Source organism: Alexandromys fortis, unplaced genomic scaffold (assembly GCF_014885135.2).
Source record: "Alexandromys fortis isolate MF-2015 unplaced genomic scaffold, M_Fortis_MF-2015_v1.1 scaffold_90, whole genome shotgun sequence".
NCBI lineage: Eukaryota > Metazoa > Chordata > Mammalia > Rodentia > Cricetidae > Alexandromys > Alexandromys fortis.
The window spans coordinates 4,923,216-4,949,709 of record NW_026067985.1 but is presented as its reverse complement, the minus strand read 5'-3'; the positions used below and the strand labels follow the sequence as shown (position 1 = coordinate 4,949,709).

General features: G+C 49.5%; 1 protein-coding gene across 12 annotated transcripts in view; it reads left to right on the top strand.

Moving 5' to 3' along the window:
• Cit (citron rho-interacting serine/threonine kinase) overlaps nucleotides 1-26,494 on the top strand; it is a 175,807-nt gene that overhangs the window by 63,103 nt on the left and 86,210 nt on the right. For 11 of the 12 annotated variants that reach the window (XM_050159019.1, XM_050159018.1, XM_050159017.1 and 8 more), the window contains 3 exons: nucleotides 8,152-8,335; nucleotides 25,181-25,286; nucleotides 26,185-26,328. In XM_050159019.1, coding sequence (XP_050014976.1) covers nucleotides 8,152-8,335; nucleotides 25,181-25,286; nucleotides 26,185-26,328 — 434 coding nt within the window. The remainder of the gene's footprint in view (nucleotides 1-8,151; nucleotides 8,336-25,180; nucleotides 25,287-26,184; nucleotides 26,329-26,494) is intronic. The other variant, XM_050159022.1, reaches the window with a different exon arrangement.

Below are 26,494 nucleotides of genomic sequence, written 5' to 3'. Positions count from 1 at the left end.
GTTGCAGGTAGTTGTGAGCCACCAGCTGTGGATGCTTGAAACTGAACTTTGGAAGAGCCAGGTGTTCTTAACCACCGTGCCATCTGTCTAGCCCCCAAGCACTTGATACTAAGCAGACTTGGAGGAGAAGCATGGCCTTGGGATAGGGTAGATCAGAACACACAGATCCCGAGATCCATCGCCGTCACCAGCTGGGGGATATTGACTTAGCTAGCCATTAGCCGACCCGTGCCGGCATTACTTAGATTGGTTAATTGATTGAAGCACATTTTCCTATGCTAAGTTCCTTATTTATCTTGAAGATACCATGAAAAAAAATTGATTGGCAAATCGGTGTTACCTTAAAAAATCTTTTTCTGTCTCTTTGACGATTCAAAGAGACGAAGTCATTTTTTACTTAAGGCTGTGTAAAGCGACCTGCGCTGCGAGAGTCTGGAGTTTCTTGTATAACATATTGTTGGGTGGCCATATCACCCTCATCCTCACTACTCTCCAGGGGGTGGGTCCGAGCCCCCCACCCGGTAAAGTTGTCTCTTCTCACAGGTTGAATTACACTTGTCTATTTGTGAGCCAGCTTTGTTTGTCCAGCCCATGACTTAAGTCACTGCCTCCATTATTCCTGTGAGACCCCAGACGCCGGCCATCTTCCTCCTCTCCTCAGCACGGCCCTTTTCCCATAGTAAGAACTCATCACTGGGTATTTCTACGCTCTCAGACCTTACAGCAGTTTTCCTGGTCACATCTTCCCTCTCTGTGTTATCACTCTCTTCCCGAGAGTGGAATTTGTCACATCGACTGTCACAGACCTGTCTATTATAGACAGAACTGTAGCACTGACCACTTCCTACCATGACTACGGAAAGGTTGCATCTGTCTGGTCCGCTAAGACCTTCTCTGATATTATCTTCAATCTAGCTCAATCCAGGACTCCCTCTTCAAGGTCAGCTCCTTACCCGTAGCTTTCTTGGGCTACTGCTCCAATTACCACTCTTTAAAGATACCTCATTTTCCCCACTCTGGCTCATGAAGATACCTTTTAGCCAGCTCTTGAGATTCTGTCCCCTCCGTGCTCCTGGCTTTGCAGAACCTGCCGGAAACCACGGCTAACTCATCAGCCAAACTCGCTACCCCTCTGCTTGTGAATCCTCTGCTTTTCAAACCCACGGCCCAACCCTAAGTCATGCATCAGCCCTTTCCCCAGTGTCAAAGCTTCCTTCATTACGTAGGTAAGATAGCTCTTATTGTTATTATTATTTTGTAATTTTTCCTTCGTTTCTGAGTGTAGGATCTTCTTGTCTGTTGAAGGGCAGGACATCATGTAGTTGGGATGAACTGAAGGAGGCTTTGTAGTGCATTAGTTGAACATTACTAAGCACGGTGCAGACACAGTCCTGATTCAGGGCATTATCATACACTCTCCCCCTACACGCCTTTGTCCTTGTGACACGGTGCTTGCTAGCTGCCCTTCATCTTGTAGTTTGGTACAACAATCTGTCAGTCGCTTGAATTGATGGCTTAGAGTTTAGGGGTAGGCTTAGCCTCCTCTTTTCTCCTCCCTTCCTTTATTTTTTTTTCTATTCTCTCTCTCTCTCTCTCTCTCTCTCTCTCTCTCTCTCTCTCTCTCTCTCTCTCTCTCTCTCTGGATCAATGGAATTCCAGGGCCTTGATTAGCCTTGTAACTCTTGGTCCTGTTGCCTCAGCCTCCCAGGCTGTGGGATACAGGCATGTGGCCCTATGCCTGGCCGTTTCCTTTCCATCCTTTCTTTAAATGTGTCCGTTCTTTATGACCAGCTGAGTACTCTGAATTGTGTCTTGAACTGAGTTCCATGAAGTGCTGTGCTGCCCGGAGTAATATACAAAGGCTGAGAAACTAGCCGACCCTGTCACGGGTGGCTCCTCCAGAACCTCTCTATTCCACACCGACTGAGGGCGGCCGCCACGGGATGCCCTGAGAGCTGTTGCAGCAAGATTGCACCTCTGCTGCTGCAGAACTTAGATTCCAGTGCAGAAAGCTCGAAAGACGAGGCCGAAACCAGACAATCACAGCGTTCATCTGTTATGTTGAGAAACCAGAAGCGGGTATGGAAGAGCTCAGTGGGGAATGCTGGGAAGTGGCTGAGCAGGACGAGGGTGCATGCTTCTTACTTCGCTGCTGCTGAAGAGTAAACAGTTTTGAAGACAATGAATTTTCCTCCTAAAGCTTTTAATGAATGTCAGGATTAGAGAAGGAGAGGGAGGGAGGGAGGAAGAGAGGGAAAGGGGATTTATGAAGGGAAGTTAACTACAGTTCTTAAAATAGCTTTTGTTTCTGAGAGCCTTAATCTGCTGTCTGTCTTATAACCGGGGGTGGGGCTCCCCTCAAAGTTACCTCCGCCACTAAGGAGAATGAGCTCTGCTGTCACCTCATGCATGTTGACTAATTTTAAAAATATGGGGAAACACTCCCCACCCCGTTTTTCTCCTTGTCTTTTACAGTGAACAAGGAGCTTAGTCTGTGACTTCATATGCATTTGCCATCAGTGTGGTAGGCATGTGGCGTGAGGGGACCGATGATGTCACGACACTGTATAGGAAAATATTAATATAGGTACTCATTAACATTTTTCAGACAGAGCAATCTTGGCTTTAAAGCTTTCTCATTCGATCCACACGTCGAGTGCCTTTTTCGAGTCCAGTGCTGGTCTTCTCTTTGCAAGGTCCGTGCTCAAGTCTTTCCGCCATGTAGTTGCTTGTTAAACATTCGTTGTATACCTACTATGTGCCTGGCAGCGTTGCTGCCTGCTGGGTCGGCATAAACTTATGACCTACTTAAAATCAAGAAGATTTCCATGACCTACTAATTCTTTTTAAGCCAAAGGAACAACACAATCTTACTTTCAACAGTGTTAAGTGTGGGTCCTACATGTGTCACAGCGCCACAGCACACACGTGGAACTCAGAGGCCACTTTAAGCGGTCAGTCCTTGCTGCTTCCCACTCTCTCTTGCTTTTCTGTCCTGCTGCGTTCTCCAGACCACCTCACCTGTAAGCGTCTAGACAGTTCTCCCGTCTCAATCTCTCATTCCCTCCTAGTGCTGAGACTATGTGGGTGTTCCTGGAGTCTGAGCTCAGGTCGCTAGGCTTCTGTGGCTAGCGATTTTTACCCACTGAGCTTTCTCCAGCCTCATCCTCCCCTCTCAGTGTATGAAAACAATTCCACGTGGCATAAGAAGTCTGAGAATTATTCCCTGCTTCCTGCCTCCTTCACTCCTTCTCATACATGGTGGGTTGACTTTTTCGTTTGTTTTGTAGGTAGGAGAAGTGAAGTAGATCATTGAGGGGGAGGTGCAGAGGAGACTAAGGCCTGTCTCACCTCTCCTTTGGCTCGCCCCAAGAGGTCCCCAGTGACCCTCGTGAGAGCATGCTGTCTTGGCTGAGTGAAGCTTTGGGAGACAGCTGGCCTTTCCCTGTGTGACCTTCCATATGCTAACCTCTGGGATTTCGCCCTCACTGTTAGTCTGTTGTAATTGGGCCACTAGTTAGTTCCCGGCCACTTAGCCCCGAAATAATCACACAGAAACTGTATTAATTAAATCATTGCCTGGCCCGTTAGCTCTAGCTTCTTATTGGCTAACTCTTATATATTAATTTAACCCATTTCTATTAATCTGTGTATTGCCATGTGGCTGTGGCTAACCAGCTAAAGTTATGTCCGGTGTCTGTCTCCAGTGGGAGCTACATGGCTTCTTCCTAACTCCTCCTTCTTTCTCCCAGCATTCAATTTAGTTCCCCCTTCCCCCGCCTACCTAAGTTCTGCCCTATCAACAGGCCTATCAAACATTATTTGTCAATGGTTTTCATAGCATACAGAGGGGAATTCCACATCATTAGTTCCTGTTCCCACTGAGAATTGTGGTCCACTGTGCTGGGGAGTGAGGCTCAGTCATTCTTCTATGCTGATGGTGGGCATGGTCCCCATCTAGAGGGACCACCAGACTCTCCCCGTTTCATCTAATGGACTTGGCCAGGCCCTACAGGGTCATTTTATGATGTGGCATCCAGGTGTTTAGGTTTTTCGCGCTGTGTCTCAGAGTTCCAGTGACTCCCATCTCTGGGACTGTGGACTATGGGCACACACCAGTGTACCTGGCTTAGACTGTTCTTTTTTTCAGGCCCTGGAGAGCTAATTTTCTCACCTGTCCCAATGGGCTTTGTGTGGAAGAAGGGTAGTCCTTCTGCGTGTGCTGGTCATGTGTGTTCATGCAGCCTTTTCCCCCTTCCCCCCTCGTATGGAGTAAGGGTAGTCCTTCTGCGTGTGCTGGTCATGTGTGTTCATGCAGCCTTTTCCCCCTTCCCCCCTCGTATGGAGTAAGGGTAGTCCTTCTGCGTGTGCTGGTCTTGTGTGTTCAGCCCGCCTTTTCCCCCTTCCCCCCTCGTATGGAGTAAGGGTAGTCCTTCTGCGTGTGCTGGTCATGTGTGTTCAGGCAGCCTTTCCCCACTCATGTCTGCCAGTGTTCATGTTCACTTCCAAGTCATGGTTCCCACTCGTGGGACACGACAGATGCAGACAGGCTGGCCCAGCTGCAGTTTCTTAGTAGCTGCCACATCTCTTCCCTACTAAAGGGCCTAGACAAGGGGCAGCCTCATCCTTGCTGGAGAGTCGGCTCATTGCTGGGCCACTTCTCTTTAGCTTTGAGGCCGCGTGGATGATGCCCCCCAAACCCTTGTTCCCAGAAGATCCTGTTGCTCTGAACTACCTGTCTAGAGGTTGACATCTCTAGCTTCTAATCTGTACTGTGAGTTTTCCAGCCTCTCAACTCGAAACTTGTCTGACCTTTTTATATTCTCTTTTTCTCTTTCTTTGTGGGATTGAACCCAGGGTCTTGCCCATGCTAGGCAATATTCTACCACTGAACTATATTCTCAGACTCCTTTGTGTGTATGTGTGTGTGTTTGTGTATCTATGGATACGTGTGTGTGTATGTACATGTGTGCTTATGCGTGTGAAGGCCAGGGGACAAACCTGTGCCATTCATTAGGTACCATTCATCTTTTAAAAAAATGAAAAGAAATATGTGTATGGTTTTATGTGCACATATGCCTGTGTACCAGGTGTGTGCATATATGCCTGTGTACCACATGTGTGCACATATGCCTGTGTACCACGTATGTGCATATATGCCTGTGTACCACGTGCGTGCCTGATGCTGGTGGAAACCAGAAGAGGGTGCCAGTTCTTCTGGAGCTGGAGTTACAGATGGTTATGAGCTGCCATGTGGATGCTGGGAACTGCACCCCAGTTCTGGAAGAGTAGGGAATGCTCCCATCTCTTTAGCCTTTCTTCTTTTTCTTTTGGAGATATGATCTCTCACTGGCCTTGAACTTACAAGTAGGCGAGGCCGGCTGACCACGGAGCATCAGAGAGCCTCCAGTCCGCCACCCGGAACTGATATTTAATGCCATCCTGCTTGACTTTTATTATTATTATTTTTTTTAACATATGGGGATTGAACTCAGCTTCTCATGTTTCCAATGCAAACATTTTACCAACTGATTTATCTCCCTGCCTTGAGCTCATCTGTCGCCCAGGCAGGTCCAGGCAGTCCTCCTCCTGCACTCCTCCTGCTTCAGGTCTGTGCTGTCAGCCCTAGCCCTTTTTAATCTTGACCGCATGAAGCTGGCTTTGAGCTTGACAGAGTCTTACAGATGGATCTTATTTTATAGTACAGAAATTCAGAAATCATAATTACCTCACTGAGGGTGGCTCCTAGCCCTCTCTATTAGTCATCCCCTTCACGCAGAAATGGGATTCTATTTTAGTCTCCTACAGATAAATTAGTATATAGTGGAAAGGGAATTCGACTTCTGCGAGGAGTTAATCGCGGTGATGGAGTTAACACAAACAGTCACCGTGATGTGTCTGTGCCTCGTACAGCGGAGACGTCAATGCAGATGCATGTGTGTCTCACTTCAGCAACTGGAAGATCTGCCGTAAACGCGCACTGTACACCAGCAGTAACGGTAGTGACCACAGGTCCCTTTCATGCGTGTTTACTGTATGTAAAGAGCCATAATAAGCACCTTATATAGATTAATAAACAAACAAACAGAAGGAAGCCATTCAACAGATGGGGTGGGGATGCCCCTGTCATCCCAATGCCCAGCGAGCAGAGACAAGAGGGTCACAACTTTGAGGCCAGCCGCACTTCTTAGGGAGACTCTTTCAAAACCGGAAATAACCTCGTCGTAACCTGTGATGCCTAGAGAGGTCCAGTGACTTTGCCTGGGTCACACGACTTGCGAGCGGGTGAAACTGGGACTTGGTTCTGATTGCAAGCCGTGAGCCATTAGCCCACCACACGTGTGTGTTGGTACCACCTACGTGTCTCTGTCAGTATGTTTCCAGTCTTTATCTGGGTTTCCTTATTTTGGGATGGAAACCATTTCTTTTTGATCCTTACACATGATAATTTCTGTTGTTTTAATTTAATTTTATTTTACTTCTGAGGAAGTCACTGGGTGACTGCAGTCTTGTTGGTTTTGCTCCGGGGCTGTTGGACGTGCCAAGCGGATGTGAGCTGATGCTGTCAATCTCGGTTTTCTTCCTGTAAGCTAACGTTTATAGCGTTAGAGCTTGTAGCTCCTGACTCCGGCGGGGAAGATGCTCCCGAGAGCCTGGAGGTGTTAAACCATTTTCTGCTGGTGCACATCTTTGATCGTCTCTTTTCCACCTCACCTCGGTGCACCTGAAGCTCTGGGAATGTTCTTTTGCATTTCCCAGAAGCAGCCAGCCCTCTGCGTTCATCGCTCTCTGCTCTCTCCTCCGCACCCTTCCGTCGTTCCCGTCACTTCTCTGTGCTGCTTTGGCCATTGTCCTTGGGGAAGCCTCGGAAACAACCGGATTCTTAGGAGTCTGTAGGCTGAAGACATGCTCGCTGCTCATTTTCCCAGCACAGAGCTTGGTCCGGAAAATAAGAGGTTAAAAAAGAAGTCTGGACCGTGAAGGGCTGTGACAGCTGTCCTAGGGGGAGCTCTAGCGAGCCCTGGTGGGCAGTGACTCAGGCTGCTCTGTCACTCAGATCAGCTTTGGCCCCTGCCACGCAGGCGGCCAGGTAGGGTTACCGCCAGAGCAGGCACTAAGGAGTGGGGAGCATGCAGCCTGCACTGCAGGGGATGTGATGCCGGCTTGCCAACTTCCCCCTGCCTGGTCCACTGCGGACGCTCTAGCCTGCAACCATGGTAACACTTCTGGCTGGAAATGCCCCCGGGAGCCCCCTACGATGGGCAGCCGCTCACATCCCTGAGTGAGAGAGCCTAGTAGGTCGGCAGGCAGCAGCGAGGCTGTGATGCCCCCCCTAGCTGGAGTCATGCCGTAAGGAGGTAGGAGCCTTGCCGCAGATGTGCATCTGTGGGTCTCTGTGTGCCCCCATTGGCTCTGGCTGCTGCAAATCACTGCAACTTTATTTGGCTGTTTTTGATTATATGGATTGAACTGCGGTGGATTCAGTGGGCAGGATTGTGCTGGGGAGGAGAGATAATGAACTAAAAAAAAAAAGTGGTTAATAAGATCTCCAAGTAGATTCATCTGGCTATGAATGAAGCCGACTGCAGTGGTAACCCAGTGGCAGTTCACAGCCTCCCAAGCCCCCGGCCTCTTCTCGCCTCTCATTCTGGCTCGGTCATGAGACATACATACATACCTTCTTCCTGACAGCGACGGATGTCGCTAACTAGTGCTCATTTAGACCTGTCTGGAAGAGGGGCTCAATGGGTTTAGGTCATCGGGAACCCTGGCATTAGCCAGCTGGCATGGAGTGGAAGCCTTCTGGAAATATCAGGCAGGAGCCATCTGCTCAGGTGAGTTGCCCAAGTGCTTCCATAGGAACCCAGTGGCCTGTTTGACTTCTATCTTTCACTTTACCCCCTGCCCTGAAAGGCAAGCTGTCTGCGGGTTGGTGGCCATGTTGGCAGCGAAGGGGTTAATCTCTTGTTGCTGTAGGAGCCGAGGCTGGGTCTGCCTGCGCTAGGAGCTGGGTTGAAAGCAGGCGCTGCAGTGCTGCCTCCAATGCTGAAGGAGTAAGGCGCTTTTTTTTCCCCTCTCCGCAACAGTGTGGAATTCATCTGAATTTTTCTCTCCCCCCCCCTCCCGCCTTCTTGTTTTTCTTTTAACCAGCTCCTCCCCCCTTCGTTCCCACCCTCAAGTCTGATGATGACACCTCCAATTTCGATGAACCAGAGAAGAATTCGTGGGTTTCACCCTCTCCGTGCCAGCTGAGCCCCTCGGGTTTCTCTGGCGAAGAACTGCCGTTTGTGGGCTTCTCATACAGCAAGGCACTAGGACTTCTTGGTAGATCTGAGTAAGTGCCGGTGTGACTTTCTGGGGGACTTGCATGGATGCCTGGCACACATAGCCAAAGGTGGTGGTGCTGGTGACTGTGGGAGGGTGGGGGGAGTGCGGCGGAGGGAAGCCTCCGAGCTGCCTGCGTTTGGAAAGCGGTCTACCTGTTTGGGGCTTGTGGGGCCAGACTGTTGATGCTCAGCTCCGCACGGTGTGTTCGGTGCCTGTTCCTGCCTGTGGCGTTCTCATGGTCAAGTGGGTACTTTAGGTTAGTTCTTTCCGTCTTTGGTCTTCCTTAGAGGGAGGAGAGAGTGGAGGTTTCCAGCCGTGCAGCTCCTTGGTCAGAGGGGAACCTTGTCTGAGTTAAACTGAGCCCGTCCATCCATCTGTGCATCCATCTCAAGAGGGAGGCTGGCTGGTATCTTGGCTGTACTGAAAGGATCCTAAACACCGAATCTCACAAGCTAAAGGTTTCCCGATGGGTTTAACTGAGCTGCAAGTGGCTGAACCAGAGCTCTAGCTGAGAGATGATGCTCGGCTCCTGTCCAAGTATGCTGCAAGATCAGAGATCTGGCAGCTGAGCCATTCTGAGCAGGGAGAGCACCCGTGGCCAGAGGAAGCCCCATTCCCGGGAGCCCCCAGGAGGGAGTGTGATGCAGCCACCACTGATTCACAGAAATTGGGCTTCACAAAAGGGGGGGGGGAGAAAACCCTAAGCAAACGAAGCAACTAGAATTAGAGATAGCCAGGAACCCTCTTGACCTGGGAGTCTTTCTCTGTCTTTATAGGAAGCGTTTAGATGAGGCAACCCAGGGATGGTTTGGAGGGTCCTGTTTCCAGACTTAGAATTAAAATGCACTCTCCTGGGATGTGGGAGCTTGATGACATTCTGTTTTCAGGGGAGCGAGTTCCCCTAGGAAGGTGTCAGGCCAGCTGCGCTGTTCCCCCAGCGTCCCACCCTCATGCTGAGGTTCTTAGGGCTATGTCGGGTTACTAGTTGCTGCCCACTTAGGAGAAGAACGCATTTTTATTTTTTTTTTAAAAAAGTCTCTCCTTGGTAGATTCATTCATACATGTTTGTTGTATTTGACGCTCAGATGTTGATTTGAGGTATGGATATAGTCTTGGTTCCTGGATGGTGTCACCCCACAGGTGCAATTTTGAGGTTCTTAAAAAGCTGTCAGATTGTTTTTTTTTAAACAGGAAATTGAACATTTGATATAAGCTAGGAGAGTGTGGGCTGTTCTTGATTTTTGACAGGGGCTTTTACAACGAAAGATGCCAAGTTGGGCTTCCTTTATTACCTTGCCTGAGGTCTGGGCTTAGAATCCAGGCGATGTCAGTATTATTAGATGTGGCTTTCCTGCTGATGTGTTCCACCACCCAAAGCATCCCAGAGGATGTAGGAGAGGCAAAAACCTCACTAGCTGTTGAATGTGGCAGAAGACAGATTTGCAATGGCCCAAGCAGGGCTGGGAGGTTTGGCGTTGGTGTCAAGGATCCAGGAAGGAGTGGAGGCCCAGTGGTGAAGGATGTATAGTTAGTGGGCAGAGTAACCTTGACACAGGCAGCACACTGAAGGTCACAGATCCCAACTGGGAGCTGTGTGGGGAGTTTCTGGTCTGGATAGTAATGGGCTGGATGTGTCGAGAGAAAGCTGTCTCAAGGTGCAGATCAGTGATCTGAAAAAACCTGGGAGGCCTTGGGGGAGTCAGGTTTTGGGGTCAAAAAGGGGGGGATGATGGGAGGGAGCCCGGGCATCGCGGTTAACCTGAAGCAGAGTGAGATTAATTGCTTGTTGCTCAGGAAGACTCTAATTGCTTCTTTCTGCTTCTCAGAGCACCGAGTAAAGGGACATCTTACATCTTAGCATTAGGGCCCAGGCACCAGATAAACGTTGACTGAATTTACTCATGAGCCTTACCCCCGGAATGTGTTTGTGTTGCTTTCTGAATTTGAAGGTTTGCGATTTCACTTTTGGCTGTCCAAAAGTCTCTCTCTAATGCATCAACTGAACTTCCATTTATACCCCAAAAGAACATTTAATAAGATTCTCATAAAAATAAAATTCCTTTTGACAAAGTCGTGCATTTGTTATCCGGAAGATGTAAGTGGAGGCGTCTTATCTTTGGGGAACTTGGTGCTTTTTCCATGGCAATTTGGGGCTGGAATTAGCAGCTTTTCTTCTGTCTCGAGTCTCACTCTGTGGTACTGTTGTTGGACCTGGCTACTTTGCCAGATGAGACTCAGTGGGTGAAACCCATAGCCTCATTTTCAAACTCCTATCCACCTGTTGGTTGTAGGTGACCCCGGGCATGTTACTTGTAGGTGACCCTGGGCATGTTATTTGTAGGTGACCCCGGGCATGTTGGGTCAGAGTTAATTGGGCAGCCAATCAAAGAGCCTCGGAGATGAAGCTGCTCAGCAGCTCTCCTGCAGCTTCATAGACGTGCAGTCGCAGGACTCATTGCAGGCGGTGGCATTGTCTCCGGGTACCATCTTTGCCCTGCAGTGACCTCAACTTCCTCCCTGTGTTTCTCTCCTCCCACTTGTCGTTTTCAGCATCACAGGAATGTGTTTACGCCGCGGTTACTCGGTCCTTACACCATTGAGGGAACCGCAGAGGCTAGCTCGCGCTGCACTGGGGAAACTGACCCCAGATTTGTCACCAGTGAACTGAATGGAACGTTCAGAGGTGGGGCTGAATGAGCGAGGACTTTTCACAGGGACTGTGGCTGCGGGAGCGACTCATGTTGTCTTGTTGTGGTCTCTCCTCACATTTTAGGATCTTTCTCTTTCTGCAGGGGACCCCAGGCTATTTTTAAGCCAGTCATTGCGCGCATCGTTAATTTTAGGTTTAGCAAGAAGCTCGGGCTCAGCGTGTTGATGAATGAGGTATGGGGAAGTTCCTGCTGCCCAAGTTGAGAGCAGGGGAGCTTGGTGAGAGCCAGATTTATTTGGTTAGGTGTATTTGGTGAAGTTAGCTTTGAAGAGCATCCGCACCCCACCCCAGTCCCCTTGTGGTGCTGGCCATTGAACCAGGGACCTTGTCTGTGTTAAGCACGCCGCACTCTACTGCAGTGACCACTGAGCTACACGGCCGACCCAACTCTTTTCTTTTTTCTCAACAAGAACCCAGACCCAATTCCCATGCCTTGAGCCCCTGTTTGCTTGAGCTTTACAGTAGTGGGGTGGAAACAAAAATTAGTTAAGCGGAAGGTTTAAAAACACCATGGCTCCCAGCATCCTTGCTCTATTGACAGTGTGGGGCGAGTTTCTTCACGTCCTTCTTCCTGGACTGAAGCTCTGCCTCGTTATTTCTGGCCGAGTTGACATTTCTGCAAGGTGATGTGATCTTGATGAGGCTAGATTTGTGCGTTTGTGGGTTCTGGGTGAGCTGTCTTAGGAAGGGTGCTCTTTCTTTCCTTTGTCCTGGGCACTTCTTCTTTCCTTCCTGTGGATCTGGCAGTGCAAGGGTCGAACCATCCCTTCAGACACGATGAGGAGTGGAGCTGTCTGACGCTATTTGTCCTCCTAGATTTCAAATGGCCGTTTTCAGTGCCTCCTCCTTTTGTGGTTGGGAGTTCTTTGCACGATATTTTCCTCAGTGGTGACAGGGTAACCAGGACATCTTCCCAAAGGGCTTCTGGGAGAACCAAAAAAAAAAAAAAAAAAAAAAAAAAAAAAAAAAAAACACCAAAAAACATATAAAGCATTTACTCTAATACCCGGCACATGAAAAGACGTCAGTCAATAGCTGCTGCTGCCCTGTTTCTTGCTTTTTCTAACACACCAGTCTATATCGATGTAGAACTTTCCGTATATGCCAAGAGGCCATGGAACTAGGACTAGGGAGTTCCAAGTCTGGCCAGACTCTCCAACCCTCGGGAGTTTTTCTCCTGGGGGTGCTTAGATGTTCAAGCCAACTCCAAGAGTAACATCTAGTTAACAAGAGGTGCTCCTTGTGGAGGAGTAGGCCGGAGGACAGAAGGACAGGATGAAGTCCAGACAGGTGCTTTCCCGTCAGGTTCACTAATCAAAGCAGATTTGCAGGAACGTATTAGAACTGAGCAGGTGCCCTAGCCGAGGAACCTTGGGGTGAAGGAGTAACAGTCTCGAGAGCACTGAAGGAGTGAAGCCGACTCGTGCTCTCCTGCTGAGCCAGCGGTGATGATCCTTCTTGCAATGCCTGTCCATTTCCCTGTGCAGGCTGGAGTCTGCAGGGCAGGATAGGTCTCATTGATCCTCATTGTCCCGGACACAGGAAGACATGGCAGGCCCTCAGTGAATATGCGTGCTGGAATGATCTCACCCATATGCTGTGCTGATGGAGGATGAGGGTTAAAGGTCAGCTCTGTAAAAGGCAGTGTATTTGGGTCAGTGGAGAGGAAGGTGGAGAGAGCTTCCTGGGCAAAGGGCTAACCGGAGCCTATTCTCACAGGGTGACCAGTGCTCAGGCTCAGTCCTAAGCCCCTCACACAGACCAAATCACTCCAGCAACACAGCAGCCCAGGAGGAAGGACTCTGCATGTAAGGAAGCTAAGGCATGGAGAGTGTGAACTTGTCCACTGGGCTATGGTGCTGCACCACATAAATGCCCTGGGCGGGAGAAGTTAGGAAATGCTCGTGGGGTGCCCAAGAAGTAGATGCCATTCTGGAGAACGAAGAGCCGTGAGGTTGGGGTAGGTGTGGAGAGAGTCGACAAGCTGGTCATAACACTGCTTTTGTATTTGGCCTTTATGCGTTTATTGAGTATGTGGGTTAGTATATAGGTCTCAGGTATCTTCTCATTGAGAGACACTGACTTGGGGTGTATGTGCGCGCACATGTGTATGTGTGCATGCATGCATGAATGTATGTGTGTGAATGCGTGCAAGCATACACATCTGTGTATATATGTGTATGTGTGCCTTGTATATGTGTGCATGTATTTGTGTGTGTGTCCGTGTATGTGTGTGCACATGTATGTGTATGTGTATTGTGCATGTGTGTCTGTGTGTGCATGTGTGTATGTCTGTGTATATATGCGTGTGTGCACATGTGCACGTATGTGCATGCGTGCCATGCATGTATCTCTGTGTGTATACATGTGTGTGCACATGTGCGTGCATGTATTGTGCATGTGTGTCTCTGTGTGCATGTATGTATCTCTGTATATATGTGTGTGTGCACATGTGCGTGTATGTGTATTGTGCATGTATATCTCTGTGTGTGCATGTATGTAACTCTGTGTATGTATGTGTATGTGCATGCACATAGACACTTGTAACCACTCACATTCTGACTTGCTAGAGAGAACTTCCTTGAGGACAGGGAATGGCACTGACCCTGGCCTTCAGGCTGCACAATAAACATCCCAGAGGGTGATCCCAGTCACCCCCTTCTGTAATTGTGTGCTCAGCTTCCTGTAGGTGGGCACCACTGTGCCCAGTCAGTCACCTTCATGGCTGCCAGTGAAGATGCTGTGTTTCTTCAGATTGGTTTTGGTATTCCAGGTGTCTCCAATCTCACCTCCCTACTCCAGAGAGGGAATGGGAGGGAGGATTTACCCATCAGTCTTACTTTGTTTTGAGCTACTTAGGAGTGAGGGGAATCTTCTTTTAAAAACTGTTTTCCCCAGAATGCATGTACAGGTAGGCCTGGAAGCATTGTCTGTCATCCGGTGCTGCTGTGGTCACAGTGCTGCTGAGACAGGAGGGAGGCCGAGATGGAAAGTCTCTGTAGGCTCTCAGAGTCTCGGTGACAGGTGTCATCTGACCTCCATATACATGCTGTGACATGTGTGCACAAACCAACGCACACACACACACAGAGGCAGGGAGAGACAGAGACAATCAGACAGAAGGAGAAAGAGAGACACAGACAGGGAGAGAGAGGAGAGAGACAGAAACAGAGACAGAAAGACATACAGGAAGGCAGGGGGAAACAAAAACAGAGAGACACACACAGGGGTAAGGGGGGGTGGGAGGAAATAGTTTTCCTTCTGTATCCAGCCAGAAACTCCTTGGTATTGTGCTTCCTACCCATATCCCTCTTGGAAGTAGTCTCATCTGTGACTTGGGCTTTTAAATAGTCAACAGCAACAGCAGCTTCTTCTACCGTCCCCAAGGGCACCCATCTACTATATTCAAGTGACTTAATAGCAGCTGCCCTCAAGTGCCTGGCGCTGCTTGTCTCTTGCCATTGAATGAGCTGCTCGCTCCCCTCTGGCCTTTGTCTTGGATTTTCTCTTCTCTTGCTCATTCAGGTTTTCTTCTCTCTAGTCAAGCACACCTTGTCCTCCAGCTGTCTCACCCTGTTCTCTGTTTAGACTTGGTGTGTGCGTGCCTCTCAGCCCTGGCGGGACCATTCCGCCACCTTCTAATTGTCTTAGAGACGCCTTTAGGAGCTCAGGTCCAAACAGTCCCACCCTAACCTTAAGGTCAGGCTCTAGAAGATCTGTCGAGTGTGCTCTAGAGCCCCCACAGGCTAGTCCTGTGGTGGTCTTGGGCCCCTAAGAAGGTGATCATTGACTAAGCGTGCTTCATGGTCCCAAGTGTGGCCTCAGGTTGGCAACTCTGAATTGGTTCCTCTGCCTTTTGTCTCCTGGCCTCTCTCCAATGACCTTCTGAAGGAATCGTTTGTGCTCAGCACCTCTTTTTCTCCACTCCCACAGTTCGAGGGCCATCTCAGAAGCTATTGACTACCCTCAACCAACAAAGCGAGCCACCGGACAGTGTTAGTCATCCTGTCTCTGCACAGCTTTCTGCTTTGTCCTCTGGGTCCTGGACACTCGGTTACCCCCACCTCTGACTACTCCTTCGCCATTGTGTAACTTTCTGTGTCTGGGCCCTTGGAACACGCACGTACCACCCACTGTCCCGTGAGCCATCCATTCAGTTCTCGACTTTACCTCCTGTTTCCGCTGCCCCTGCTCTTCCTCAGTCTAGAAGCTACCACTCCCCCACCCTTCTAGACAAGACAACGGTGTCACCCTAAGCACTCTTCTGCCTCTTGCCCCTCCCCTCACTGGCAAGGCCTCTAAGCTTTTCCTCTGGTGGCACTCACATCTGTGCCCATTGTCCTGTCCTCACCGTCACCCCAATGGACATTTGCTTGGGCTGGTGCAGGCGCATTCCAAACGAGCCCTCTGCCTCTGGTGTTCCTGGCTGCAGGCCATTCTCCACAGAGAGTGGAATTCCTCCAAAGCCTAGGAATGATGTCATTCTCTTGTGGGCACCTTCAGCAGCATCTTGGTGTGACATTCAAGCTCACTGTGCCAAGACCCTAGCTTGTGCTCCCAGTCCTACCTTCTATTGTCCCTATGTCTGGCCAAATTGCCCAGGGCTCACTGAGGACAGACAGGGCCTTGTCTTCCTTTTGCCCCAAACAGGGCTTCGCCTCAGCAGGTCAGACTTTAAATTGACTTTAAATTGAGTTAGACTAAAGTGGTCAGGGTTGTACTGATTCCTTCTGCTCAGAGTACACAGCGTCTGCTGAGTACTTTCGGTGGGCCTAGAACTTTTTATCCTAAGGACTTTCCATGCATTGTCTCACAGCCTCACCATAGTACACATGATAGACACCGAGACTCAAGGAAGTTGCTTTGAAGTCTGACACAGATCTAAGACCTGTCCCATGTCTGGGGACCTGAGGACCTCCGTACTTGAACCTCTAATGGTCATGGCTGCTAGTTCATGTAAGAATGATGCATTTGTCTAAACAGTCAGGGTTAAGGAACAACTTTTTGGAGGGGTAACCCACACAGTCTCAAGGGTCACCTAGCTCAGTACTCTCCGTCCTGTTTAGATAGTAAAGCTGGGGATTACCGAGCCTGCGTCCCCCTCTCCCCCAGGCTTACACAGCCCACCCTTAGCTTTAGAGCTCATGAGAAGATTCCTTATTGGGGAGACTAGCTATAGCACCCCCGTGAAAAGTCCAGACTTGAGGACCAGACAGGCAGGGGTTTGTATCCAGGATCCACCCCTTGGCAGTTTTATAAACGGGGCATTTAACTTCTTTCAGATTCCGCTTGCTCTGTCTGCTAGGTGCGAGTCTCACCGTTCCTGCCTGCAGCAGAGCAGGTGTTCTTGCCTGTTGTTAGTGAGGTGTGCAGATGGAGCCAGCTGCTCTTGCTTCTCCCCTCTCCCCAGTTTCCTCCTCATAAAGACTTTTCACTGGTTTCTGTCCATTGAGAGAATCCAGTCGCGTGTGGGGTGCCTGCTGGGTGCTCTAATATCTGCATCCAGTTTTTTTTTTTTACCCTTAACAGTCTGTGGCACATCAGTTAAGCCTGAATTTCCCATAAAGCACTCTTGCCAAGATGCAGTTATGGTGAGCCTGGGCCTCATGCTCTGTCCCCAGCAAAGGTGTCATCTGTTCCCTCCTCCTCTTGGACACTTGCATGTCCCCCAGATGGGTGTGTGTTATGGTAGATGCTGCTGCCCCAGGACCGAGCATGTCATCTCTGATGTGGGGGCCGGAAAGCTTTCTGCACAACCCTGACCCTGCATGGAAGTTCTCACTTTGGATTCTTTTCTCCATGGTGATCTATATATTGTACCTGCCTGATGCCCACACACCATTCATTCATTCACTAACCCAACAGAGCCACAGTTCTAGGTTTACAGACATAAATGTGAATAGAGCAGATAGCATCCCTGTCCCCAGGAAGTCACCATACACAAGAGACAGATTCAGATGGTGGCAAAGGCTCTCTAGAAATCAGACCAAAATGGGGACCAAAGTGGCATGGCCAATTTAGACACCCCAGGAGGGGTCTCCCTAACATGAGCACTAGGAGTTTGCTGGAGAAGGTTGAGTCACCTGAGGTGACACTTCCGACCTCCCGTGAGCTGGTCTGTGAGTCTACTCTGAGGTCCTGTGAGGCACTGAGCTCCGCTCTAGGCTGGGCGTGGCAGTGGGGCTCTCTTCACTAGAGTCGTGTCCTGGCGGTACAGGTGGACACGCCGTCATTCCGTCATCCACTCAGCAAAGTCTTGCTAGCCTACTGTGTGTCACGTACTTTCCAGACAGCGAGGCTTCAACAGTGAGAATGAGGAGGCACAAATCCCTACTACAGGAGTAGGATCTGTCAGAGAGTTAGTTCTCAGTGGCACGTGGAAGGTTATTTCTGGTAGAGAGAAAGAAGACTTTGAAGCCAGGACCACACTCCTGAGGGCCCAGCCATCAGCAAACCTATCAGAGCCTTGGAGAGCTGGAGCTCCCAGCTCCTTGGGCGGTGTGGTCTTGGTTGAGGTCAAGAGCCTGGACTTAAAGCATGGGATTACATTGAGTAGGAAGGTTTGGTAGGATTTTGAGTAGGAGCGTGGTAAATCTCTCTGCCTCTTGTTGGAGGGTAGATGGTAGAGGGGATGAGAGGTAAATTCAGGAGGGATTAATTAGGCGGTTGTGGTCACTCAGAGAAGTGGTGGGGATATGTCAACAAAGTTCTCAAAACGAGGCACTCACAGAGCCCGGGAATGGTATTGAAGAAATCGCGTGCCTGGCTATGTTTTTATGACTAGTGAGAGCTTTGATAAATGATTTTTGAGCTTCCTATTAATCATTCTAGAGCAATCGTTTCCCACTCATCTGGAACCCATTGGCGATATTTGTGTGTGTGTGTGTGTGTGTGTGTGTGTGTGTGTGTATCACTCCAAAGCCAGGCAAGAGTCTGCAGCTCTCCAGGACAGTGGCATTTTTCACATTTCCAAGGGCTTGCTATGGACACCACTGTCTATCTTAAAATGGGCTTATAAAGTTAGTTCATAAATTTCAGAATGTACAATCTTAAAAGCCAGCGTATTTTTGGAAGCAGAAGGCTGCTGGGTTTTAAATTCTCTTGCACCACGCCGCAGCTTGTGGTTACATGTATTTCTAGTGCTGTTGGCCACGATTAAGGTGAGGCTCTCGGCTGAACTAATTTCCACGAATCCGGCTTCAACACTGAGTCTCCACACTTGCCTGTCCCTGAAGCACATGCGACCTGGTCAGTGATGGGGTGATGGGTTCTTCAGGCAGGGGACGGCTTCCTAGTGAAGCAGGCGGATGGCTTGATTCTCACGCAAGAGTCTAGGCCTGGAGGTTAGCGTTGACCTAGTCCACGGTCTGCTTTGTGGGGTAGAAGTACTGTATTCTCATTAGATATGGAATATTCTGTTAATAGCTCTACTGGATTTTTCTAAGTTATATGGGTTATTTATAGGCATGTCATTGGTAAAACTGAATTTTATTATTTTTTCTTAAATGTAGAGGTTCCATGTAAAACAGTTTTGGGGTCAAATGTAATATGTTAAGCAAACGTTCTCTCGACTGTAGAGGTGCTGGCAGTTCCCACTTTCTCTGTCTTGTGCCATCCTCTCTCTCGATACTCCTTGGGTCTCTGTAATTATAAAGCAGATGTATATATCAGGAAGAGATGTTGATTTCAGAGTAAAATTTTCTAGAAAAATAGAAGCTGGGGGAAAAAAAGGAAAACCCAAACTTGGCTCTGCGCTGGAAGAGACAGCAGTGCTGTGTGTGGGCGGGCGACTGCATGCACCCGCTGCTCAGAGGAGCCGCTCCTCTCCATGGGGGCAACTGGCTGTGCATCCAAGACGTGGCCGGGAGAGTAGGCAAGAGCTGCGTGGGCAGGCTGCGTGGCCTTTTATTAGTGTCTTCATTGTGCTGCGTCCCAGCTAATCCAGAGCACCAACTGCCTGGACTTCCGACATCGTTCCTGTTTCTCGTTTAACGGTCCCCTGCCCCCCAGCCATCGAGCACTGGAAGGAGAGTTGCTTTTGTGTGTGTGGGCTGAACTGTGTCTGGGGGTGGCTGTGGACCAACATGGCTCATGGACGCTTTTGGGTTCCTAGACTGTTTTGAGCTCACGCTCAGCATCACATGGATAGATAGAGGTCACCTTATTCTGTACAGCCCACTCCTCTCTTTCCTCTATGGCTTTGCCCCTCCGAACATCCTCAGTCCTGTCTGGGTTCATCTATTGCTGTCCAGCCCTGAAGAAGTTGAGTTGATATTTGAACTCACAACCATCGATTGTAGACCCCTCTACTTTTAACTGGCTGGCCCTCTCACACATAGGATCAGTATGTGTAGGGACTGTAAGATCAGTTCTTGATGACTCCAGTGCCGTGAGGATAGAATGCCCAGCTCACAGGTCTGTGGTCTGTGGGGAGTCAGGTCTGCAAGGGGCCTGCACCAAGAACACGCTACTCAGGACATTTCCTCCTGGATGGTTCCTGAGGTGCGGAATGGAGACTTTCCTTCCCTTACAGCCTCCACACAAGGGTTTCTCAGCTCGGCGCTGTGCTGTTGGCTGAGTAACTCCTCCAGGTCCCTCCTGTATGCTATAGATTGTTGAGCGGTGTCTCTAGCTTCCTCGTGCGGAATGTTAATAAGGCACACACACACATACACACACTTCCTCTCCTGTCCCCCCCCAGCCCTCCCTGACCCCCACCCTGTCCCCAACATGCCCCCACCTTCAACATGCCCCCCATCCCAACTTCTCCTTCAATGCACCTTCTACCCCCACCCCACCCCCGCCATTAAGATGAAAGAACATTCTAAATATCACCAAATGTATCCTGGAATATACATGGGAAGGCCGTTGGGCTTGAGAGGATTAACTTTCTTTAAAAATGAAATTTACTCTATGTTGAGTGTTTTATTGCATATATGTCTGATTTCCTCCCTTCTTCCTGCGGTTCTGGGCCACAGGCATATACTATGGCCTCAGAATTTTGATAAAGAACTTTGTAGAGGCGTGATCTCATTTCGTTTTTAACTTTCCTTCAACAATATAACCTTTAGATATTGCCACGCATGAATTTTGGGAAGACCTTAGACCCATGACCTGTTTGAACAACAGAGCTGTGTGAATGGTTTGATTGCTCTCAGGTGAGCTTGGATGAGGCCTCTCGAGCTAAGGTTCGTTCACATTATGGTCAGTTTCAGGAAACAGCATTCGCTGCAAGTCAGAAAGGTGGCTAGTGGCGTCTTAGAGACAATGGATTGTGCTGATGTTTCGGAATGGCTGCTGGGGCATGTGGATCTGCTGCGTTGAGAAATGCATATTTGGGGGCTGGGGAGTGGGCTCCATGACTAAGAACACTTGCTGCTTTTGCAGAGGACCCAGGTTTGGTCCCCAGCACCCACATGGTGTTTACAACTGCTTCTCACCCCAGCTCCGTGAGACCTGATGCTCGCTCTCTCCTGGCCTCTTTCTGCTTCTGCGTGTTCTTGGTACACATAGACTCTCTCAGGCAAAACACTCACACACACAAATTTAAAAAACTCTTTAAACAGTTTCTGTTGGAGCTTGTCACGGGGACTGTGAGCTGAATTACCTTAGTTGCATGTAAGGGTTTTGAGCTATACCTGGCTCTACTTTTTTCCCCTTAGAAACCCATGGAGGCCGGGCGGTGGTGGTGCATGCCTTTAATCCCAGCACTCGGGAGGCAGAGGCAGGCGGATCTCTGTGAATTCGAGGCCAGCCTGGTCTAGAAGAGCTAGTTCCAGGACAGGAACCAAAAAAGATACGGAGAAATCCTGTCTCGAAAAAAAAAAAAAAAAAAAAACCATGGAGATGCTGTAATTAAATGAATGTGCAAAGTTGGGCATCTTATAATCCCACCCTTTGCGGGCTGAAATAGAAGGATCATGAGTTCGAGGCCAGCCTATGCTACACAGGGAGACTCTGTCTTAAAGAAGCAAGCTCAGCTGGTAGATAAGCATGACTTCAGTTGTGGGAACCCACGTGGTGGAAGGAAAATGCCAATTCCCTCAAGTTGTCTCTGTTCTACACATGTGCCTCATGGTGCACACATGTACACATGCTACATACCTAAAGCAACGGGCACATTAAATGATACGGAATGCTGTTTTTTGATTTTTTTTTTTTTAATTTTTCAGAGACAGGGTTTCTCTGTAGCTTTGGAGCCTGCCCTGGAACCCGCTCTTTAGACCAGGCTGGCCTCGAACTCACAGAGATCCGCCTGCCCCTGCCTCCCAAGTGCTGGGATTAAAGGCTGCGCCACCACCGCCCGGCTGGAATGCTGTTCTTAATCATTGTCTAACACTTGCACTTGTCCTGAGTTGAGAGCTGAGTTCCCACTCAGGGAGGAACACACGGTGCTGTCCTCACATAACCAAAGTGCCACAGGGGAGTAGACGCCCAGGCTGGCCGTACTGGGAAGCCTCGACTTGAAGCCACGCACGCTCTTCTCCTTAGCTTCCAATCCTGACTGTCCTTCCAAGTCATCATGGGATTTAACGAAGATGACACTGTCAGGCCGAGCCCTTAGTTCCTGCCCAGATTGAACTGGCCTTGCCCCCCCCCCCCCAGCCTTGGCTACAAGCATGCCACCTCCGGGTGATGGGTCAGGGTACAGGAAGCTGCCCAAAGCTTCCCTGACCCTTGCCCTCCATCCGCAGATGTTGCCATAGGCTGAGTTTAGTTGCAGCATTCCTACAGGAGTTTTTTCTTTTTTTTTTTAGATGTGATTTTTATTTATTCTTTAAAAAAGAGGCTTCTTTAGCATATTTATTCTGAAGAGCTCTTAATTGCCGTACTTAGAACTCTTAAATGTGAGCGTTTGTCAGGCATCAAAATAGCAGAGTGGGCGAGTGGACCTGGGGTGACGGCTGCATTGTCTCCCGTGAGCGCTCCTCTTCTCCTCCCGGACCCATTAACCAGCGGCCTAGAAGCGCCTTTTCTTTCTTTCGTTTTTGGTGAATAAGCAATCTGTTTTGTACCCACAGCAGCGAATGTTCCACATCAAGCTACACTGGAGCCCGCCCTCCATGTGTCGTTGAGTTTTGTGAGCCACATCCCACTCCGTATCAGAAAACCCATGCAGTAGTTTGTCTAAGGGGTGCCAGTAAGAACTGTGGCCTGTGTGTCGTCCCTGATATACATCCTGTGTGTGTCCCTTTGTGATGTGTGGGTGACCCTCGATTACTACAGGACCAGGGGCCGTCTCTGCCTGCTCAGGTGGCCTGGGACTTGTCTCAAACCTGCCCACCAAAGTACAGTCAGGGATGAGGGAAATCAAGGCCATCCCAAGCAATCCCTGTGAAGACAGGAAGAAAGTGCGTGCGTGCGTGCGTGTGTGCGCAAGTGTGTGTGTGTGTCTGTGTGTATTTTGGCTAGTATATAGGCTTGTGAGAAGTGTTAAAATTTCTAGCTCAATGTGAGAGTTTTAAAAAGATTTATTTCTGGGTTTTAATCCTTGTTGCCCATTTCTATGAATAATCCTTGTTTGTCTTGATGTGAACAATAGCGCACAGCACGCTCAGCCCCCTGAGTGTTACCATTTCAAGCAACTGTTTTAGGCCTGTGAGGCACGAGCTATTTCCAGAGTTGTAGGGATCATAATAAAAATGGCACCAGTCATAGTAATGGTTGGCATTTGTGTGTGCCAGGGCTGTGCTTGGGGCTCAACGTGCGCTACCTCATTTGATTGCTGTGCTGACTCTGGGGTGATTTGAGAATTACCCATTTTACAGGTGCGGCAGCTGAGGTTAGGGAGGCCACACAGCTTGGAAGTGATGGGTCAGATTGTACCCAGTGCGGCCTGACTCCTGTTGTTGCATCCAGAGAGCTGTCTCACACCCTGTCACTAGGTTGGCAGCTGTAGCAGAGAGGTGTTCCACATTGCTGCAGGGGGCTGATCTCTTTTAGGCCGAGAAGTAGTCTGGGGCACCAGAAAACAGAACTTGCGCCTGCTGGGAAGACCCCGAGTGCTCATCAGTAAGCAGCTCCTGCAGTCCTGTTACCAAGGCAACAAAGAGGGACTGTGGGCAGCAGTGGGCACCACCATGTCCCTCTATGCATAAGAACGGTTGCTTGCTATGGCCTTGACTTTTTTCCTTCACCCAGTGTTTAAACCCCCACCAAGATACTCATTCTCATGCCCATCCCTAGTTAGCCCCAGGACACCCGCACATGTGTGAGAGAGCCCTTCTAGTCCACTCCCTACATAGCTTGTCATGCAATTTTTATAATGTTTCCTAAGCGCGACATCAGGGGTAGCCAGCCTTTCAGTCTCTCGCTTCCTGTAGACTAACAGAAACCATTTATCAACAACCAGCAGGTTCTTTAATCTCTGTGTGCTTCACTTTCTTCATGTGTAACATGAGGATAATAGGTTGTGTCTTCCTCAGTGAGTTGTGGGGAATAAAGAATTAAAACATGTCTAGCTTTCAGAGAGCACCAGGTACGTCCCAGCTGGGTGAGTGTATGAGTTTCACACTGGTGCTGTAACAAGTCAGCACAGGCCCAGAGGCGTGGAAGAACACACAGTCACTATCTCACAGTTCTGGGAGTTCGAAGTTCCATGTGAGTTTCTTTTGGCTCAAGACAGCCTAAATGAGGTTGTACTCTGCCTGTGGGCTTTGAGGAAAATTAGCCTTCTTATCTTATCCAGCTGCTAGGGTCTGCCCATTTGTGATTTGGTGGCTCCCTATCTTTATGTTTGTGTATGGTGTGTGTGTGTGTGTGTGTGTGTGTGTGTGTGTGTGTGCGCGCGCACGCGCGCACGCACTTGTGCATCATGACACCTGTGTGGAGGACAGGGTACAACTTTGGTTGTTGGTCCTTGCTTTTTACCTAGTTTGAGATAGGCCGCTTACTTTGCTCTCCATAGACCTGGGAACTTCCAAGGAGTTTCTTGGCTCTGTCCCCTACCTTGCTGTAGAACACTGAGTTACCCATACACACTTCTGTGCTGCGCTTTATGTGGGCCCTGGGGATTCTAAGTCCTAGCCTGCCTCTGCATCTTGTAAGCCAGTTGTGTAGCGTGTTCAGATCTCTGGCCCTGCGCCCTGCCTCTGTGCTTGGCTTTCTGTCCCCCACACCTCTGTTTCTATCTTATGAGGACTTCTGTGGGGAGGATATTGAACTTTTCGGGTAATCCAGGATAATCTCTGCATTTCAAGATCATTAACTTAATCGCAGCTACTGAGTGTTCATGTGTGGTCTTTGTAGCTTCTGGATTGGACGACGGCATTTGGGGGAAGGGAGTGAGCACGCCATTTGGCTCATCATCATAAGCATGGGCTGTTCACAGCAAACACAACAGAATGGAACTGGCTAGCTTGTGGGGGAACAGACAGACTTCATAGTGTGTTGTTACAACACACCGCTCGGTCATGTCTGTCCTGCCTCAGGGCCAGCCTGGCTGCCATCCCCTGTCTCCGCTGCTTCCTTCCTGTTAGATCCTTTTGTATCTAGAACCTTCTTATCCTTCAGGTCTCAAATGCCACCTTCTCTAAGAAGCCCTCCTGGGTCACACTTCCTCTCGTCCCCAGCCTCTCTCATTCTACTGTGTCATCAGACCACATCCTTGTTCCTCCTCTCAAGTCTCTCTCAGCCGTAAGCCTTTTGTTTCTGAACCTTCCCGGTGCATTCTGTCTGCTCTCCCTGGAGCATCAGCTTTGGGAGGAGCGGGGACCCCGTGTGTCATGTGCACTCTACTATGTGCCGGTGGCACAGTGAGTGTTGAAGCTGTACCTGTCGAGTGTGTCAGTGAAGGGAGTAACACAGGCCTAAGGCTGTGCGGTGAATGCTCACACTTTCATGTGTGACAAGTTCTGTTCTCATCATTCCACTGGACAGCTGCGCAAACCAGGGCTCCCAGAAGCCAGTTTTGGCTCCAGGTTCCCTTGACTCTGCACCAAGTCTACCTGCCACAGCCCTTGCTTCCTTCTACTTCCTTGCCCAGTGCGTGGTTTTAATGCTGCTAGAAAATGCTTGAGCCAGCTCCGCTGCAGAATGCGGGCACGTCTGCCATTTCTGATGCAGTGTCTGAACACAGCTCCCGGGCTGACGGGCATACCATTTGACTTTTTTTTTTTTTTTAATTATTATGTTTATATTTAGGTCTGTTGTGTCGGGTCTGGACTCCCCTGCCAAGACTAGCTCCATGGAAAAGAAACTTCTCATCAAAAGCAAAGAGCTGCAAGACTCACAGGACAAGTGTCACAAGGTATTTATCTCCGCAGCCGGCCTCCGTCCTTGCTCCAGGATCCTCCCGCCAATATATGCCAAGGGACCCGCCGGGGGCCACGGCTGGCACTGAGCCTCCTGATCCCTCGCTGAAGCCGCACCTCCAGCAGCTCAGAGGGAGATGAATTCGGGCCTAGACTTTGCCATAAATCCTTTAAATCTTAACCAGAGGAGACCCTGGATTTAAAACAGCCTGTGTCTCAGCATGACCCAGCCCGATGTCTGCTTCTTCCAGCAGGTGGCCTGGGTCCTCACCTGTGGCTGAGATGCATCCCATCTGCTCGGATTGAGGCGAAGTCTCTCTTCCTAGTCTTTTAAACTCCTGCCTGTGTCACGGCGGCCACTGTGTTGATTATGCTCAACGTCTCTTAATACTCACTGTTCCTGCCCAGAGGCAACTCTCTGAAAACTTAATAAAAACCACTGCTTGTGTGGGACTCCTAAGAGTGCAGACGAATAATTATCCCTCAGCCTTGTTCTGGATCTTTCCTCTAGACCTTTGCAAGGAGATGGGGGGGATCAAGATGGATTTAGGATAAAATATAAAATTAAAGTGACATCTGTGTAAGCCAAACCAATACCAAAAAAAAAAAAGGTGAAAATGATGGTGGCTCTTTTGCTAAGTGGGTTAGAGAAGTGATCGTGCGAAGCGGGACTTGGATGACAGGCGTGACCTAGCGTTTGGTGACTGTCTTTTTGAAGAACTGTGTGCTCCTGGGCGAAGAAGCAATGGTATTTCCATCCCAGCTCTTGGCGAATTAGCGGTAACCCCTCCCCCCGACCCCAGACCACCAGGTGGCCTAGGGGCCTGCTTGAGATGTGCTTGCTCCCACGAAACCTCCTTGGGCCCTTTTAACCCATCCGTGTGTTTATTTCAGATGGAGCAGGAAATGACCCGGTTACATCGGAGAGTGTCAGAGGTGGAGGCTGTGCTTAGTCAGAAGGAGGTGGAACTGAAGGCCTCTGAGACTCAGAGATCCCTCCTGGAGCAGGACCTTGCCACCTACATCACAGAATGCAGTGTGAGCCTTCCCCAAAGCCCCCCTTCCCTCGGAGGCGGCACTTCCTGTTGTGTGTGTCTCATCCTGTTTCATGACAGCTCCATGAGGCACATCACAGCCAATGGCAGAGCGTAGAGTCAGACAGGGTAGCAAAGATTGCAGGAGTGAGGTGCGAGGTCCCTAGGAA